Source organism: Meleagris gallopavo, chromosome 30 (assembly GCF_000146605.3).
Source record: "Meleagris gallopavo isolate NT-WF06-2002-E0010 breed Aviagen turkey brand Nicholas breeding stock chromosome 30, Turkey_5.1, whole genome shotgun sequence".
NCBI lineage: Eukaryota > Metazoa > Chordata > Aves > Galliformes > Phasianidae > Meleagris > Meleagris gallopavo.
The window spans coordinates 2,681,236-2,698,547 of record NC_015040.2 but is presented as its reverse complement, the minus strand read 5'-3'; the positions used below and the strand labels follow the sequence as shown (position 1 = coordinate 2,698,547).

The 17,312-nt window shown below is 48.5% G+C and overlaps 1 protein-coding gene across 4 annotated transcripts; it reads left to right on the top strand.

Moving 5' to 3' along the window:
• Window positions 1-1,347: 1,347 nt before the first annotated feature.
• On the top strand, window positions 1,348-15,237 carry MIER2 (MIER family member 2). 4 transcript variants are annotated; one of them, XM_010724955.3, is made up of 12 exons: window positions 1,348-3,641; window positions 4,143-4,294; window positions 4,964-5,149; window positions 5,738-5,858; window positions 6,492-6,601; window positions 7,244-7,313; window positions 8,763-8,914; window positions 9,528-9,609; window positions 9,714-9,808; window positions 10,597-10,700; window positions 11,379-11,515; window positions 12,332-15,237. In XM_010724955.3, exons 1-12 carry the CDS (start codon window positions 3,521-3,523, stop codon window positions 12,805-12,807), a joined length of 1,806 nt encoding a protein of 601 aa, XP_010723257.1. In that variant the 5' UTR covers window positions 1,348-3,520; the 3' UTR covers window positions 12,808-15,237. The 4 variants fall into 4 exon arrangements, with proteins under 4 accessions (XP_010723257.1, XP_010723256.1, XP_003213269.1 ...); XM_010724954.3 differs by having other exon boundaries at window positions 1,352-3,641; window positions 10,597-10,724; XM_003213221.4 differs by having other exon boundaries at window positions 1,360-3,641; window positions 5,024-5,149; window positions 10,597-10,724.
• Window positions 15,238-17,312: the final 2,075 nt, after the last annotated feature.

Below are 17,312 nucleotides of genomic sequence, written 5' to 3'. Positions count from 1 at the left end.
TCCGCATCGCTTTTGGGCCGGGTTGGATCACTGCGGGATGGAGTGTCCGTGGATGGGTTCCGGGGAGCGGGGCCGGCTCCGAGCCGGGAGCTGCCGGGCCTTGGGCCCGGCTGTGTGGGGGGCGAGGGCCTGAGTGACGGAGGGGCTCTGGAAGGAGCTGGGCTGGGCCTGGAGCCGGGACCGGGCACGGAGTGGAGCGGTGCTGTGCGGGAGTTTGGTCTGGTGGGATCCCCGGAGGGGAATTGGAGGCAGAACCGTGGGAAGAAGCATTACGGGGGGGTGTCCCGTGGGGGTGTTGGGCTGGGACCCTGTGACTTCTTCTGGAGCTGCTGCTGCTGCTGGATCCATCGCCCTGCATTGCTCTGACATCTCCTGGTGCTTCCCAAACACTGCTGGGCCTTGTGGTGATGGAAGCACGTGGGATTGATGGGAGCACTGGGAGGTCTGCGATGGCAGCACTGCAATGGGGGTCTGCAGTGGGGGCTCTGGGAGCTCTGCAGTGGGAGCACTGCAATGGGAGCACTGCGTTGGCTGCTGTTCATCGTGGGACAACAGCTTCTATCAGAGAAGCAGATTTCGCAGTTGGGACATCACAGCACTCCTCTGCCCGTCCCACCCAGAACAGTTCCATCTTCATTTTGGCCCTTGGAGCATCAGTGTTGCATTCCTCTTTATGCTGTTGCTTTGGTGTGACATTGGCTGACGCATCCCTTGGCCTTTGGGACAGCACAGGGCCTCGCTGATGAGGTTGGAGCATGGAGTGTCCCTTATGGCATCACCAGAACATGAGGTCTGGGCAGTGCAGGATGTGACCTTTGTGAATGTTTTGCTCCTTCAGATGCGTAGGATACAGCACAAATGTGTTCCCATCCATGCTGCTTTCCTTTGGCTACCACTGGGGTTTGAGGAAAGCAAATCCAAGTTGACTCTCACAGAGTTCAAAATACGTGTTAAACTAGCTGAGGAAATCACTTCAGTTATTAAAATAGTGATGTTAGAAGGAGAAGTGTTCTCTCTTTTTCCTCACTTTCTTGCAAGAGTTGCTTCAGCTTGAGAGACTTTCCATCTCTGGACAATCGCAGTCAGTACTGCAATGGAAAATGGCTTTGTCTGTGCCCTTCCTTTGTGTAAGGCACAACTCTTGATTGGTCTGATGTGCTCAAAAACTTGAGTCCAGAACACAGAATGAAGTGCTGAAAACATCCAGAAATACAAAGAAGAGAATGGATAATGGGTCAACGTCTGTGTAACTTCTGGGAGAAGCAGGGGGTTGGAACTGGATGATCTTTGAGGTCTTTTCCAACCCAAGTCATTCAGTGATTCTGTGATTATGCCTGAGAAGCAGAGAGTAACAGAAGGAAAACTGCTGCTGGGTATGCCTTTTCTTTTCCCGAGTGACCAATGGATGGAGGAGCCATTTTCCAACCTCATGGTTCACTGTGGAGGTGAATGGAGATCACTGCTGTTGTCTCCCATGGGGACGGAGCTGCCACCAGCAGTAGATGACACCACTGGTACTTCATCTGAGAACCACTCTTGATCTGGGAGCATCTGATGGTGCCCTGGTGTTCCTGCTCTCTTTCCAACACACATAATGCTGTTGTGTTTCCTTCCTCCTGCCAGATGGTTGCATCTGAAGTGTCAGACTGCAGCTCCTCACCTTCACATGGAATAATCACCCCCTTTTCCCTCTTACTCCTCTGGCTTGTCTGTTCCCCTAGTTCCTAATAATTTGAAGGGTTGTTCAGTTTTTCTTCTTTTCTCAATCCAAACACAGCAGTGCCAATCGTTTCATGGTGACCTCCAGCTTACAGCAGTTCCCACTCTCCCTAATGCTGCCTTAGTTCTTTGGGGACATAAACTAGTGATTAGTGACTGGGTTGTCATCCTGCCATATTACTCTTTGTTGTAGCATCTGATCTTTAATCCGAGAGCTCATCATCCCTGAAGTGTTCTGACACCTTTTCAAGCCAGCCCTTCTGCTGCTGCTGCTTTCAGTCTTCGTTTTCAGAATCCTTCGTGTGCAGCTCCGTATTGATCCCTGTGTGAAGGAGGCACAGTCAATATATGGATCATTGTCTCAGGACAGGGAGCTCTGCTGATCACTCCAGGCAAAAGGGAGTGTAGCCCACACCCTTCTCATTCTTACCAGACTGGGATTATTTGTTTGGATGGATTTATCCAAGAGGGTTTTGTGCTCAGTCCCGTTCCAGCAAGGACCAGCAAAGAGACATTGAACTTTCCTGAGTTATGAATCCATTTCCCAGCATGGCCACTTTCAAAATGGAGGTTGTCTGAGCTCTTTCCTTCCATTAGCCCACAGATTCCTCCTCCCTTTTCTTCTCTGTGTGCTCTGCCTGCAGCCAGAATGGTCTGCTGTGGGGTTACCCTGTTGCTAATGCTCAGACCCCAGGGATGATGAATTGCAGCACACACTGTGCACCTCAGCTGGGACTGAGGCATCCTTCTTTCACTGCTCTGGGCAGGGGAAGGAACAGGAGTTCCATGGCTGCTTCACAGGTCCTTGCCTTCCCTCCTTCTTGGTCTTTGTCTTGATGGGAACATCTGCTGCCTTCTAAACCAAAGCCTGGAGTGGCTTTTTTTGGTGTATACTTCCTTCTAGAGGATCAATTTTGATATGAACCTGTGTTTTTTAAGCTTTTAGAGCTTGCACTGAAGCACCCTAGATGCTCTGGCTCACAAGGAGGATCGCAACAAGACGTCGGCAATGACTGTGTCGTTCTGATGCTCTGACTTCCTTCTGCCATCAGATGCTCTCAGTCAGCTCAAAGGCATCACTTAATTACCTGCTTGCTCCCTACCTAGGCTGAACTTGATGAACAACATTTCCATGTCCCTCAGCCCAGGGAGCTGCAGATGTTCTGGATTGCTTTTCAGGCCTCAGCCCATTATTGCTGCCTGAACTTCTGACCACGCACTGAATGCCAAAAGGCAGGATCCTGTTCTCACCATCCACCTGTCTCACCTCTTCCTACCTCACTTCTGCTACTTACACACCTCCAAGGCTCCTTTGCTGCTTGCTCAGCTCTGAATTTCTTGCCTGGCCCCTCTGAACCTCGTGAATGTGGTGGGGCCTTAGGGAGAAGCTGACATAGTGGTGGATGGCCATTTCTGATTGCATCTCCAAAGAATGGCTCAGGTCCTGAAGGTGCTGTTGTTCCAGCACAGCATGATGTGTGTGTTTGGGGGTTAAAATCCTTCAGTTAAGTGAGCGTGTAAACCATAAAGACCTGAGGTCTGAAGCTGATGAGAGGATAAATAATTAGCAGAGCGCTGAAGGTAAGATGGAAACTCCACCACATGCACTTAGAGACTGAGGGGAAGGTGCAGAACCCAAAGAGCAGAGCCCTGGGAGAGCTGCTGAATACACCTAACAAGAGTTCTTCTTGCACAGCACAATTTCCAGTGCTACCCTGTGTGGATTTTGTTAACTTTTGCTTTGAAATGAAACTAATTACATTTACTGGTGGGGTTAAGAGGTGTGTTACACTCTTAAGAGATGTCTCAGCCATATCTTTCTCTTTCCTTGAAGGCCTCGGTGGGCAGGCAGAGCCCGAGGGTGGTACCATACCCAGCCCACAGCCTTTGTCCTGGAGAGGCCAGCCTTCAGAGCGCAGCAGGTAGCCATGCTTTATCCTTCAGTTTGTTGGTCTGATTTCCAGAGGAATCCATGCTCCTGGGGTCAGTCTGTCTTTCTTCCCTTTCTCCTTCCAACATCTTTGGAACTTGTTGGTTGATTCCGATGACGTTTGATGGATAAGTGTTAATGATGCCAAAGCTCCTACAAATGTCCATTTGCTGTTCTCCCAATATTATCCTGAAAATGCCTCCAATGAAGGAAAAGCTGCAGCGTGCATTCAGATGTATGACATCAGAGAATCCAGCTAAGACAGGAGCATAAATACTTGGGAAACAGTCATGGGATACGAATGTTTAGGGAATCAGGCTTGTTCACAGAAGGACTTTGTTTAGTTGTTTCCATTCTTTCTCACTCCTTTCTGCCTAATCTCTTCTCTGGCTTATTGTGGCTGCACATGCACACAAGAATGGGTCAGGTTTTGTTGCATCAGAAGATTGGGTTCAGGGTGGTGCTGGTATCCAACTTCTTTTAATCCCTGCAGTTGTGTCAATGGGCTCAGCTGATCACCGACTGAACCTAGCAGAGATCCTTTCGCAGAACTACGGCGTACGGGAAGAAAGGGAAGAAGAAGATGATGCTCAGGAGAAACAGAAGTCTTTAGAAGAGCTGGAGAAGAGTTTCAGTGCCTCTCAGGTAAAGGCAGCAAGGGAGGGGAAATTATCTGATGGATTTTCTTGTTTTCTTTGACAGTACTAGTACCAAAGATCTTTGTGGGAAACTGTTTTGCTTGCTCTGTGCTGTGTTTAAGTCCACCCATCAATAGGTTTTAGATCTGAATTTGGATAGCAAGGAGTTTGATCTTTCAGCAGCTGACAGCAGTGCATGATGGTCTGCCAGGTATCCACTGACAGCTGTTCCTTCACACACGCTATCGAGGAGCCATCAGCTGTTGGCTGCATATGCAACATCCATTCCATGGTGGAGAGGAACCACAGAGAACAGACAGTGTGGTTCTCTGGTGGATGCTCCCCATGGGGGCCTCAGTGGAACATCTTGCTCTTCGGGTCTGGCCCAAGAGTAGTACAGGGATTTGCTCCATCTCTTCTTCTGTATCAGTACAGTTTTACTGTTTGGCATCTCTTCACCAGCATGAAATCTAGTATAAATATATTTTTAAAATACTTCAACTGTATTGTTTTGGGGGTGAAATTTCCTGGCTTGTCCTTACCTTTGAGAAGAACAAGTCGTGGTATCCTGGAAGACCATACCCCCTTCATTGTGCAGCATTACCCAAGGCACTCAGAGCCCCCAGAAGAGCAGAGCTGCCATGACTGCCTCTGCATATCTCTGTGTTCACTGCAGCTGCTGTTGTTCTCGGTGATTGTTCCATGCCTGATGAAGCTTTGTCCTCCTCTCGCTCAGAGCAGTGAAATGCCATTTGAGGAGCTGCTTGCACTTTATGGCTATGAGGCATCCGATCCCATTTCAGAGCAGGACAGCGAGAGCAATGACATTCCTCCAAATCTCCCTGATATGACTCTGGATAAGGTAAGAGCAGCTGTCAGCTTGGGTGTGTGCTGCTGGCCTGCACTGCAGCTTGCTGTGCTGCCTTAAGCTCCACGGGTCTGGTAGCTCTTTTCAAAGGGAGTTTGGGTAATGCTAAGGGAAGGGGTCTGCCTGGTTCTAGTGCCCCAGTGCAAAACACCGGGTGCAGAAATGTGAATGAACATACAGAGTATGAAGGAGGCTGGAGGAAAGATAACTTTTAAAAAGAGCACTGTCACAACTCCGAATGGAACTTTGTTCACAGTTCTTGGCTTGTAAGGTGAGTCTGTGAATAGACAGGGAAGGGTTGGATCTACCTTCAGTGCTAGCCAACCTATCTCTGGCTTCCATAGGAATCCACTCTCCTCTGAACACTTAGAGGAGAGCTTAAAGGGTGAATAATCCAGGGGTGATGGGGAGCACAAGGGAGAATCTGCCTTTGAAGCTGTGGGAGGGTGAGGAGAGCTGTGGATGCAGCCACCCTGGGGCAGAAATGCTTTCCTCTAGACCTTGCTCCCCACCCCCCTTCCTGCTTTCATGTAATTCTTTTTTAATCTAAACTGTTTTTCACTTTCTTGTTGTTGTTAAAAGGAACAAATAGCGAAGGATTTGCTTTCAGGGGAAGAAGAGGAGACACAGTCTTCAGCAGATGATCTGACTCCATCAGTCACGTCCCACGATGCATCAGACCTATTCCCAAACCAGCCTGGCTGTACGTGTTGCTGATTTCTAAATAATTGTTTTGTACTTCCATGTGATCTGCAGGGTAAAGCAGGGATGTATTTCTTTACTTTGTCACTAAGTTCCCTGACATAAATTTTCCCACATTCCTTCTGGGGGCTGTGAATAAACTTGTGTGCTGGTGGGGTCACCCACCATCAGTTGGACATGATAGAGTGTAGGTGGGCACTTGGGATCAGGAGAGAGCTGTGTTTAACCATAGCTCATAACACTGAGAGAGTGAGAAATGTTTTGCTACCTGTTGCAATTACAGTCTGTAAGATCAGTGCTGGGTCTGACATCTCTACAAGTGAATAAATTCAGTAGCAATAGTGGCCTGATGTATTGTGGCAGTTGTTACGTATCAGGCATGAAGCTGAAGTGCATGAGAGACTCAGTGTGAAGGGATCTTGTTCCTTCTGCTGCCTCACAAAATGAAGGGTTGGTTGGCATCACCCATATGGCAACTGTGCACATTCTTTTCTTTAAAAGGGAAGAGTGGAAATATGGGTAAGTTGTCACTGAGGACCACTCTGAAAGACAGAAAATAAAGGAAAGGAAGGGGAACGTGGAGCGGTAGAAATAAATCATTTCATAACAACAAATCTTTCCCTTTTCCACAAAGCAAACAACTTCCTTGCTGATGAAGACAAAGAGCCCTGTTCATCTCCATGTGCTTCCTCCATGGCTGAGGAATCAGAGGAGGATTCCATGCCATCTAGCGAGTGTAAGAAGGTAAATGGTTGAAGTGCATCCAGGAGGGGAGCTGAGGCAGTGTCCCAGAGCCTGAGGAAAACGTGACACAAAAGCACTGTGATATTCCTCAAGCAAGTTTTCTTGCTTTAACTCTTTTTGCTCAGTGCCTTGTGTTTTGTGGAAGGCAGTGGCATACGTGGATTGGAAGTGTTTCTTTAATGTGATCTCAAAATCTCTTACCTGTTTTCTGCTTCACGTATGCAAAGTGCTGTTGTGCCTTGGTAAGTCAAAAGTGCACTCTGTAGCCCTACAAAAGGGAATTGCTGGGCAGTATTCCCAGTGGGCTTTACTGGAGGGGAATCATCTTATCAAAAGGAGGAGCAGATTCCAAATTCATCCTGGTTATGAAGGTTGCAGGAGACCTTTAGCACATTTTTTTACTCCATCCTCAGCTATTTGCTGTACATCTAAAACAGGGTAAATGCCTGAGGTCCCTAAACTATGCTCTGTCTAGTTGTAAATCTTTCTAGCTACCTTATAAAGTAGTCAGAGTTCCCTAGAAGTTATAGTGACACTGGGGACTGCAGATTTATCCTGGCCTTGTCACAGTCCCTAAATAATGAAGTAAACTCAGTGCCCACATGCAGCCTGTTCCATTTACCCAACTCTCTGTGATTTCAGGACATCAGTATTGGACCTCAGTTTCAAGCCACCGTTCCCATCCTGCACTTAAACAGGCACAGTGAAAAAGGTAAGGCAGCTTCCTTGGTGTGTCTTATTTGGGTGTAGGGTTGCTGTCCTGGGGATTTGATGGGCTCTGGATCACTAAATCTATTTTGTATCTCTCAGCTTGGCATCTCTCAGTATCAACACCAAAATTTACAGCTATACCCAAGCTAGCTTTAAACTAGCTTGCTTGGATTTGGCTAGTAATAGAACTACAGAAGCTCCATGAAAACTGGCTTGGCATGACAGGTTAGGAGGAGGGGAGCTCATCTGTAGCCAAAGCAAGATATATTCTTCCCTGGCATCTTCCTGAAGTAGCAAGAGTTACTTCCAGTCAATACTGCCTGGAGCTGACAGTTCCTAATTTGTTCTGCAGACATGCTGATGTGCAAATTGTCTCATAACTAGTGCACTGCTAGCAGCAGCATGTTGAGTTTCTGAAGAAGATAGTTAACAGAAAAGCACCTCTTTAGAAATGACTCACTTCCTTACTGGTTCTTTTCACCCAGCAGACTAGAAGCAACTTAGTTAAAGGGGAGAAAAAGTGTTCTCAGCCTTTTGTACTAAAGACCACAGATTTAGTGCGTTTCATGCAATGTGTATGTTTGCATCAGCATGAAATGAGAGGAGACTGACAGAAGATCCACACAGGGATTTTTTTTATGCCCTGTCAGTGCTTCCTCTGACCTGACTTTGTGTGGCAGGAGTCAGTTCCTTTGCCTCTAGAAAGAAGTGAACAGGTGAAACATGAAGGGTGCTGATGGTTTTTATCTGAATAGAAAATGAAATCACTGTATTTCTGGTTATTTTCATTGCAGAATCCCTTTTTGCTTTCCTCTGCGCTGTTTATTTTACTTAAACATGTCTACATTGCTTTGTGCCATGCTCTCATGGACTCAGAGCCTTGAAACCTAAAAGGGGCGATAAGCACATAGTGATGCTGTGTGCTGCTGCTATTTTATGTGGATGGAGCAGCTCATGGGGGAGCATTACAAGCTAGCACAGCTTTGCAGCTGCTTAGTTTTGTTTCTAGGATGAAGAGGGTCTTGAGCCTAGGCCAGACTTGTAGCTGAAAGCTGCCTTTTCTTCCTCATTCTTATGTTTGCTGTTTGCTGCATGTGGGAAAAGACACCTTACAATCCATAGTTTTTAAGTTGCCAAGATTAATGAATCAAAGCAACAGAGAACATGGTTACAACAAAACTCATCAGCCAACCCTTGTGAAGAAGTAGACACAAGTCAAGCCTATGCCTGGGGCTCTAAAAGAGGTATAAGCAGTATTGAGCTTATCTGCCTCCGAAATCAGGAGGGAAAGATGCAGTGCCTTCACACAGATGGCTGCCATCTCTAGTGCCAGCCTGGAGTCCAAGCAAAGGTTTTCTCTCTCCTTCTATCTCTGCTGTGCATGTCCATGCTGACTGTTTCTCAAAAGCAATAGAATTCTCTGAGCTTATTTCAGTGCTTTTTCTGTTAGCCTATGAAAATGAAGATCAGCTGCTTTGGGACCCAAACATCCTACCTGAAAGAGAGGTTGAAGAGTTTCTATACCGTGCTGTGAAGCGGCGGTGGGACGAGCTGTCTAGCAGCAGCCTGCCAGAAGGAGAGATGGTGAAAGACAACGAACAGGTAAACCCTGGTAGCCAGAGATACTATCAAGATAAAATTCTGTCATAATGGTGCAACATTCCTTCAGAGATCCTGAACAAAGCTCACTTAAAAGAGAATGGGGCCTCCCTCCTGTGATCCTCTCTTCCTGTTTCCTAGATAAGTGAGACTGCCCCTCAGATGCTCTTAGGAGGCTCTTCATCATGCCTTTGCAAAATCTCTGAGACAGAGCTTGCAGCATGATCATCATTTTGGATCTGCCTTCTGTACATTCTGTGTCTTTTTCTTTTAAGCCAGCAGAAGGTGAAACTTCAGAAAGACTTCAGAGAAGTTGTGCTTCCCCTGAACTAGCCAGGTTAGATTCTCACAGCAAGCCCAGTATCTGTAGAAAGACAGAAGCACACCAGTAATCTCTAGAGCTGCTGGAAGAACTGCATCTTCTCAGTCCTAGGGTTTGTAATTCAGTGCTGTGAAAATGAGAAACAGTATAATTCAGAGTGGTGGCCAAGCTGGGGCTAAGGCAAAATGACTCCCGGGAAAAATAAGTGTTAGAAGACAGATGTGAATTGTAAGGAGCTCTGCTTTGGTCTGTTTCTCTCATACACACTGTCAGCCACTTTCTTTTGTGTCCTAGGCTTTGTACGAGCTGGTGAAATGCAACTTCAATGCAGAAGAGGCATTACGGAGGTTACGGTTCAATGTGAAAGTTATCAGAGGTGAGAACCCCTGTCTGGGTTCTACCCCAAAAGTCAAGGTGCATAGAATTCTTCCTGGATTCTGTACATTTTCCCCAATTTCTCTCTTTTTTTTTTTCCTCTAGATGAGCTTTGTGCTTGGAGTGAAGAAGAATGTAGAAATTTTGAACATGGCTTCAGGGTCCATGGGAAAAACTTCCATCTTATCCAGGCAAACAAGGTAAGAATGTTCACCCCTGCATCACACTAAGACAGAGGGAATTGAGACAGAGGTGTATTTTGAGCCTTGGCTAATGCAGGAAGTTCAGGACTGCTGAGTTCCAACCCCGGGCTTTGTGTTGACTCATGCTAGCAGGTGATGGGCTGTTCACTGCCCTGCTCTGCCTTATTTTCCAGGTGGGAGAAGTCACAAACAACACTGGCCTGCATGAGTGATGTCAGTTAATTACTGATTAGCCCTTTCTGGAAGTCTCAAAAAGTTCTTTCCAAACTCTCAGCCCTTGCAGTACCTTCTGTGAATGAGTGAGTTGAGCATGTGGATGTTTTGTAAAGTCCCCTGGGGTCCTCTAGAATGAAAGATGCTGTTGTAGGGAGAACTGGGCCCCAGGACATATGCTGCTGTGCTGGGAGTTGGCAGAACCAGAGAGTCCAGTTCTGCAGCTGATTCATTGTGGGCATGTTGACTCTGGCCAGTGAAAATGGATGCAGGTTTGCTCTCTTGATGTTAAGTGTGCTACTGGAGGTGCAGGAAAGTCCTGCATGAATGTACTGTGTGTGAGCCCACGCTGGGGTCTGCAAGAACAATTATGCACCATGGGGAATTCCTTCTCTGGCTGATTACCACCTTGGAAATCTCAGTATCTGCTTCTGTTCTGCAGTGTAGATGTGTCCGTAGCAATATATATATCGCCACCACGCACTTGACTTTCTGTGCTGATAAAAAAAATGGGTGAATAGCCCTTGCTCTGTGAGACACATCTGGATGCTGACTGTGATGTTTCTCCTCAGGTCCGTACTCGGTCAGTGGGCGAATGTGTGGAATATTACTACATGTGGAAGAAGTCAGAACGCTACGACTACTTCACTCAGCAGACTCGTTTAGGAAGGAAGAAGTACGTCCTCCACCCTGGAGCCACGTGCGTGGAATATTCTCACACTAAAATTAGTAATATTGTGAAGATCCCTGCTGCAAAGCACCTCCACTGTAAAGACTGTGCTGTCTGCTCTGGTTTTTTGGGGTGGGAGCACATAGCCCGTCCTCAGAACATAAGCCACTGTTGGTGTGGGAAGGGATGGTTAAGCAATTATGTGCTTGGATCTGGACTGACTTATGCCAGGAAATACTGCTTTCTTTTTTCATATAAATGCATTCATGAGAGAGGTTAGGACCAAGGGCTCAGGGCTACTCTCAAGATGGATGAAATTTCAGGAATAGGATTTTTCTACGTACTCAGTTTCTGATGGAGGTGAATTAATTTATTTCCCAGATGCTCCCCTTTGAGGCAAATTGAAATCTATGTTAATTACAGCAAATGCTCTTCTAAAAGGTTGAAGCTGAAATGCTTTAAAAGGTCAAATCAAAATATTTAAGTGGAATCCACACTGACTTAACTGTGATTGCCTCCATGCCAGAACCTAAACTGGGTTCTGCAGACCGAGAAGTGATGTACATTCCTTTTTGTGAGACCTCTCCAGCCCTGTTGCTTTATTTGTTGGTGGGTTTGGATCCGAGTCTTCCTTGCCTACATCTCTCTGGTTTGTGGGTGGTCACTGTCTGCCTTTCCCCACAGGGATTACACTGACAATGATTTGGATGGGGGTGAGGTGGAAAACGCCAGCCGCTCTCGGAGCTCCCCACCCATTCCCTCTGCCACCAGCTGCCTGGACTCTCACTTTGGCCAAGACCAGCTAGCAATTGAGAGCACAGGTAACTTCCTTCCCTTCTTTACCACAGGAGAGGAGTTATCTTCCTCTCCATCACTCAGCAGCTGGACCCTCCTTTTGCCTTCCTTCTTTTGCCGTTATCCAGCAGTTGCTCTTTTCCCTGTGTCGTGTCAGTGTGCTCACAGAGTGTGGTGCATGTAAAAGGAGACTTGGCTTTCTCTGCACTGATGAGCGCTGACTTTTCTAGAGTTGACTTCCAGTTGATCCTGCTTCACATGCAGAGGAATGGCCCGTGGCATTCCCAAAGCAAGAGAATGCACTGACTTTGGGCACCTGCAGTAAAGAGTTGTTTCCAATGCACCTGCTTTAGTTAATGTGCATAAGTGTGTTCTCCAGAGGCTGATTTGAGGCACCAGAAGTCAGTCTGTACCTGTGAACTGCTCTCAGAGCTATGAGAAGACTCAGAGAGACTGAGTTGGGTTCACTCCCTCTCTCCGTCCTACCACAGAGAAGGGCTTCATGTTGGCACCTGCCAGGTGCTAGAGGGAGTGGAGTTTAGGATGGGGTTTACAATGGAGAGTCTTGAGATTTCCTTTTAATTTCCATAGAAACACCAGTGCCCCCCTATCTGCTGCCTGCCTTTCTTTAGTAGATGCTGGCAGGATTCATGCTTGCTATAATAAAGAAACATTTTTGCCATCAAACAAGAACTGTTCTGGACAGGTGGGATTTGAACTGGATTCTGGTTTTCATATGTTATGGACTCAAAAGTGAAATACTTTGATTTCACTGCTTTCCTCCCCTTCCTCCCTCCCTCTCTGTCCGTCTCCCTTACATTTCCCTCCTTTGCTTCATGCAGAGCCCCTGAGCGTGGAGAGCACAGCCTGCAGCCTGGGCAGCATGAGTGAATCGGGACAGGGCTACGAGTGCAGTACTCCTTCAGAGACGAATTGTTCCTTTGACCCTGCAGAGGAAACCTCCTCAGGCACCATCTCTGCTTCCTGCACACGGCATGCTGTCACCCCCTCGGACACGGGGCTCTTTGCTTTGCCACCAGCAGGACCAGGACTGGCAGAGAAGCAGGAGACATTACAAAGCTCTGGTGAGACGATAACCATGGACTTCACTCTCCCTGCAGACATTAATGAGGGTTTGCCTTTAATTGCTGGCCCTGTGGATTTGGGCAGAGACCCAGAGGCAGTGGTGGCCCCTGCTCAAGTGTCCTTATCGGTCACAGATTTTGGCCTCATTGGCATCGGAGATGTAAATAGTTTCCTGACTGCTCATCAGGCCTGCTCAGCACCTGTGGCTCGGTCAGAGCCTTTGTCACAGTGAGAATCTTCAGTCACAGACCTGTCACGGACCCAGCAAGGACTTGGACCTGACTGAGTCAAATCCTGGAACTTCCACTGTTCTGTAGGGACAGTTTGGAGCTCTTGGTCAGAATCCGTCTTTCCATCCTCCTTGATCCAAGGCTACAGTGAAACCAAACACATTTCTTCTCCAGCGTGTTCTGACACAGTCATGCAAAGCTGGTGGCTGGCTTGAGTGAGGGGGGAGGCTCATGACCCCCCCATTTCGTTGACCATGTGTTACCCCAGGTAATGCCAGGCTGTTGGGAAAATCCCTGCCCTCAGTACAGGGGAAGTGCCCTTTGGCCCAATGGGACAGTGTGAGTGAAGAGATGTTTTGAAAACAGGGATGTATTACGGGCACTTCAGGGCTTGGACAGAGGGTCTGAGAGCTTAGGAAATCAGCATGGAGCACAGTCTGCTTGGGCTGGAGGGCTGTTCACCAGCAGAGGTGAACATGATGATGCCAAAGGAAGGTGAGGAGTCCTGGCTGTTCACCCACATGTAGTGCATTGCAATAGAAGCCACTCTCCCCCCTCCCCTTCTCGCAGATTTCCTGCGCTCTGAGCTGTGGGTCGTGGTGGTGCAGACACTGCTGTTCTCAAAGCTCCTGCAGTGTGCATTTCCCTCTGCCCACACTGCCCCCAGCTGCAGGTGCGATGGTGCAAACTCTTTCAGTCCTCTAGCCAAAGCTTCAGGGCTTGGAAATGGACGCTGCAATAGTATGGTGCATGCTTAAGCCTTTCCCACCTTTCTTTGCAGAAGAAGGGAATGGTTATCTCTGAGTTGAATCTCGCTTTGGACAGTGGCTGGAGCTAGAATTGTGAAGGTGAATACGGAGAAGCAGAAGGTGCCAGCACAGGGCAGCTGTCAGCTGTTCTGACCCCACCACTGGCCTGCGTCTCCCCGGAGCAGTGACACCAAATGCAGGACGGATGTGTGTGCATCCTGGGAGGGTGACAGCTTTCAGCCCCTGTACTGCTGGAATCAGAGAAAATTGCCCACAGCAGCACCAGACATCCTCACTGCCACTTTGAGCACACAATGTGCAACTCAGCCCCTGGGGCCCCCAGTGAGTGCAGGGCATCAATGCCAGCACCGAGACCCAGCAGAAGAGCACACGGCATTCCTTTCCCTTTCCATCCACCTCTGTTCTAAAACATTACCCCAAACTCTCATAAAGGAGAGAAGGGGATGTCTGTACTGCCATTAGCACTCAGGAGGTGATGGGGTGGGTAGGAGGTGGCCTGCTGCTGTGCAGAGAGCTGTGGTGGCCGATTGGTGTCACAGATGTGTGCCAGGTCTAGGGTTTGTCCCTGGCTTAAATCCACTAATGGTTCTCATTCCCTTTTCCCGTGCAGGGAATGCTGTCTGCTGACTTGCTAGGCAGGGCTCTGGTGCAGATGTTCCCTTCCTCCAGACATTTTCTGTGTTTGAGAAAGGGTTTGGGTTAAGATTTTTTTGCTTATTTTGGTAGAAGCCTTCAGGCTGTGATCCTGCAGTTGCTTCTGCTGCCAGTGGATTTGGAAGATGACTAAAACTATTAGCCTGGATCTTCGTTTTACCTGGCACGGTGAGGCTGCACTCCTGCGGAGGGAGCACAGAGACAGCGCCAGTCAGCTTCAAGGGATGGCTTAGGATCAGACCTCGTCTCACCTTCTGAGCCCCAGACCTGTTCCCCTATGCCAGCAGGGGGTTGTTTCAGTCCCAGCCAACGCTGAGCTGTGCCAAGATCCTGACACAATGCTCTTGTGACCGGGCATCGCTCTGCGAACCACATATGGTAAAACAGAGGTCTTTGGCTGCACCCAGCTGCTGGAAATGGAAAGCAAATCCAAATGCCAGCTCCATAGTGGAACTTCCCAGGCTGTGATTCCCCCTTTCTGGGGGAGAGAGGAAGCTCCTTGGCTGGAAGGGGAGGAGGGGGCAGGGAGAGAGCAGCTGCAGCCCTCCCAGGGAGGGCCAGGCCTTGGCTTCTCCTCTCCATCCGCCAAGAAGGTTTTTAGTTTTCCTGAAACTATTTTTTCTTGGTTTGTTTCAAGCCCCGATGAGAGCAGAGGGGAGGCTGGAGGAGGCAGAAGTGTCTCTTATTTATATTATTCAGTGTTGTTTACAGATTCGCATGGGGTCTTTCAACGTGTCAACAGGAGAGCGCGGCGCATTTTTCCACATCACTTTAAAGGGAGAGGGGTGGAAAGGGCCGGGATGGGGAGGGGAGGCACAGGGGGAGGAGGTTTTGATTTTGTTGGGGTTTTCTTTTTTTTTTCCTTCTTACAAAGCACATTCACTTGGAGATGCTCCCAGTGCTGGACTCTTTCCCCCTTCCCACCTTCATGCCCTACACTGTGAAGTGATACTGCCTTGAAGGCCCCTCGCCGTTATTTATTTAATTAAAAACCTAATTTGAAAGCGAGCAGGAAAAGTACATTGGGAGTTTTTGGAGAGACCGAGGTGTCGTAGCCCTGTGCGTGGCAGTGGAGGTCCCAGAGCCCATCCTGGATCACATTCCCCCATCCTTTATGCTCCGGTGACCTGCCAGGACCTGTGTCAGCAGCGCAGAGGTCCTGCAGGGCTCAGGGCAGAGCGCTGCCCGCACTGACAGCCCCTGCATGGCTGTGGGTGCTCCTGGGGCAGCAGGGAGTGAATTTCCCCCTCCCCTCCCCCCCGTGCTCTGCGTGGGGGCTGACGGGAGAGCTCGTGGGTGGGCAGTGGGCATCCATCCGCCTGCCCCAGACCTCGTCTGGGCCTCGTGGCCCGCCCAGGCTCTCATCTTCAGTCCCAAGGCTCAGAGGAGGAAGGAGACCCTCAGCGCTCCTCAGGCGAACCGCAGCCTCGGGAGCTGAAACCCTCGCGTGGCTTTCTCCTCCTGGTTGTACTGCGCATGCGCACGGAAACGCAGAAATGGCGTTTCTCTGCTCTAACCGCTCTACTCCGCCAGTCCTCTCATGTTTATGGTAACGGGTCCTCCTGTCGCTCTGCGCACGCGCACGAAAAAGCAAAAGGGCTTTTGTTTTGCTCCAACCGCTCTGCGCAACCAGTCATCCAATATCCATGATCTTTGGTCCTCCACGGAGCAACGCGCGCATCCAACCGCTCTGCGCAACCAGTCATCCAATATCTATGGTCTTCGGTCCTCCACGGAGTAACGCGCATGCGCGCGTAAACGCGGAAGTGGCGCCGTGATCCTGAATGGAAGGCAGTGAATATCTGAGGCCTGAGGGCAGCAGGGCTGTGCTTAATAACTCAAGCCGTTAACAAAATAACAAAACACTTTTTTTTTTTGGTAAGAAAACACAGCTCTCTGAGTAGAAATGTTGTTCTGCTGCTGCTGTTTGTGAAGGCAGAAGGAGGAAATATATCTGCATATATAAATGGTGGATTATGGAGTGTGCTGTTGTGTGTTTTATACACAAACATAAAAGGAATTGTATATAAATATGAATAAAGTTGGTTGGAAGGGAGGAAAGATTACTTCCTCCAGGGTGGAACACATAGCTGCTATTGAGAGATGAAGGGATACTGAAAAAAAAATCAAGGAAGGAGGATATTGAACAAAAACAGCAAAAATTCTGTTATTTTCTACTCAAAAACTGATCGGGAGTGCCACCATCAAGCACAGCAATCTGCCCTTCCCTGCCTGAGGCTCAGAGTGCCACAAAATGCCCATCCTGGGCCATGTCAGTCCTCCCATGTCTATGGTCCTTGGTCCTCCACCGATCCCCAGCTCCAGGACCCCGCAGATGCACGCAATGAGGGCTTTTCTGCCAGCCATGGGTGTCAGCACAGTGGTGTGGGCCTCCACGGTCTGTGGGTACTACTGCCTATGGGTGCCACCACCCATGGGTGCCATCCTCTTGGTCCCATGAGTCACCCTGGGTACCACTGCCTAGGGTCCTCATTCCCATGGGTGCCCATGCGTTCCCAATGCCCACAAGGTGCCACTGTTTCTGGGTCCCAATGGCCCATTCTTCCCCATGGCCCATTCACTGGATCCCACAGCCCACGGGCACCATCATCTCTCAATGACCCATGGGGTCCCCATGAGGGGAGAGGCAGAGGATGGCGATCATTCTCCACTTTGGGAGCGCACACCAACACCTGACTCAAAAACACCCAATTTCCCATTGCCCAAGGGCTGCCACGTGCAACCCCATGGACACCAACCCATTTCTCCCACAGTTGGTCCCAAAACCCAACGGATTGGAGGCGGCCACGCAGCAGAGGCAGCACAGGGATTCGTATATAGTAAAAAGTCTTTATTAAGAAGGCTTTGAAGTCAAAAAATAAAACTCTTGATACAATTTTCATAACCGTCAAGTCAGCTCAGCAAATATATAATCAGTACTTTAGCCATGTAAGGTTAAAGGTCCGTTATTTTCTTTTTAAAATAAAATATATTTTAGTTTTTAAAATTTATTCAATAAAGTACATATTTTCCTATAAATTCCCTACATATACATAAAGAGGTAAAAAATAAAAAAATAAAAC

Coding starts and splice junctions, on each gene's coding strand:
- MIER2 (XM_010724954.3), top strand. CDS start 3,521: ATGTCTCAGCCATATCTTTCTCTTTCCTTGAAGGCCTCGGTGGGCAGG. Junction 3,642..4,142: donor CAGCCTTCAGAGCGCAGCAG/GTAGCCATGCTT, acceptor TAATCCCTGCAG/TTGTGTCAATGGGCTCAGCT. Junction 10,725..11,378: donor GTCCTCCACCCTGGAGCCAC/GTGCGTGGAATA, acceptor CTTTCCCCACAG/GGATTACACTGACAATGATT.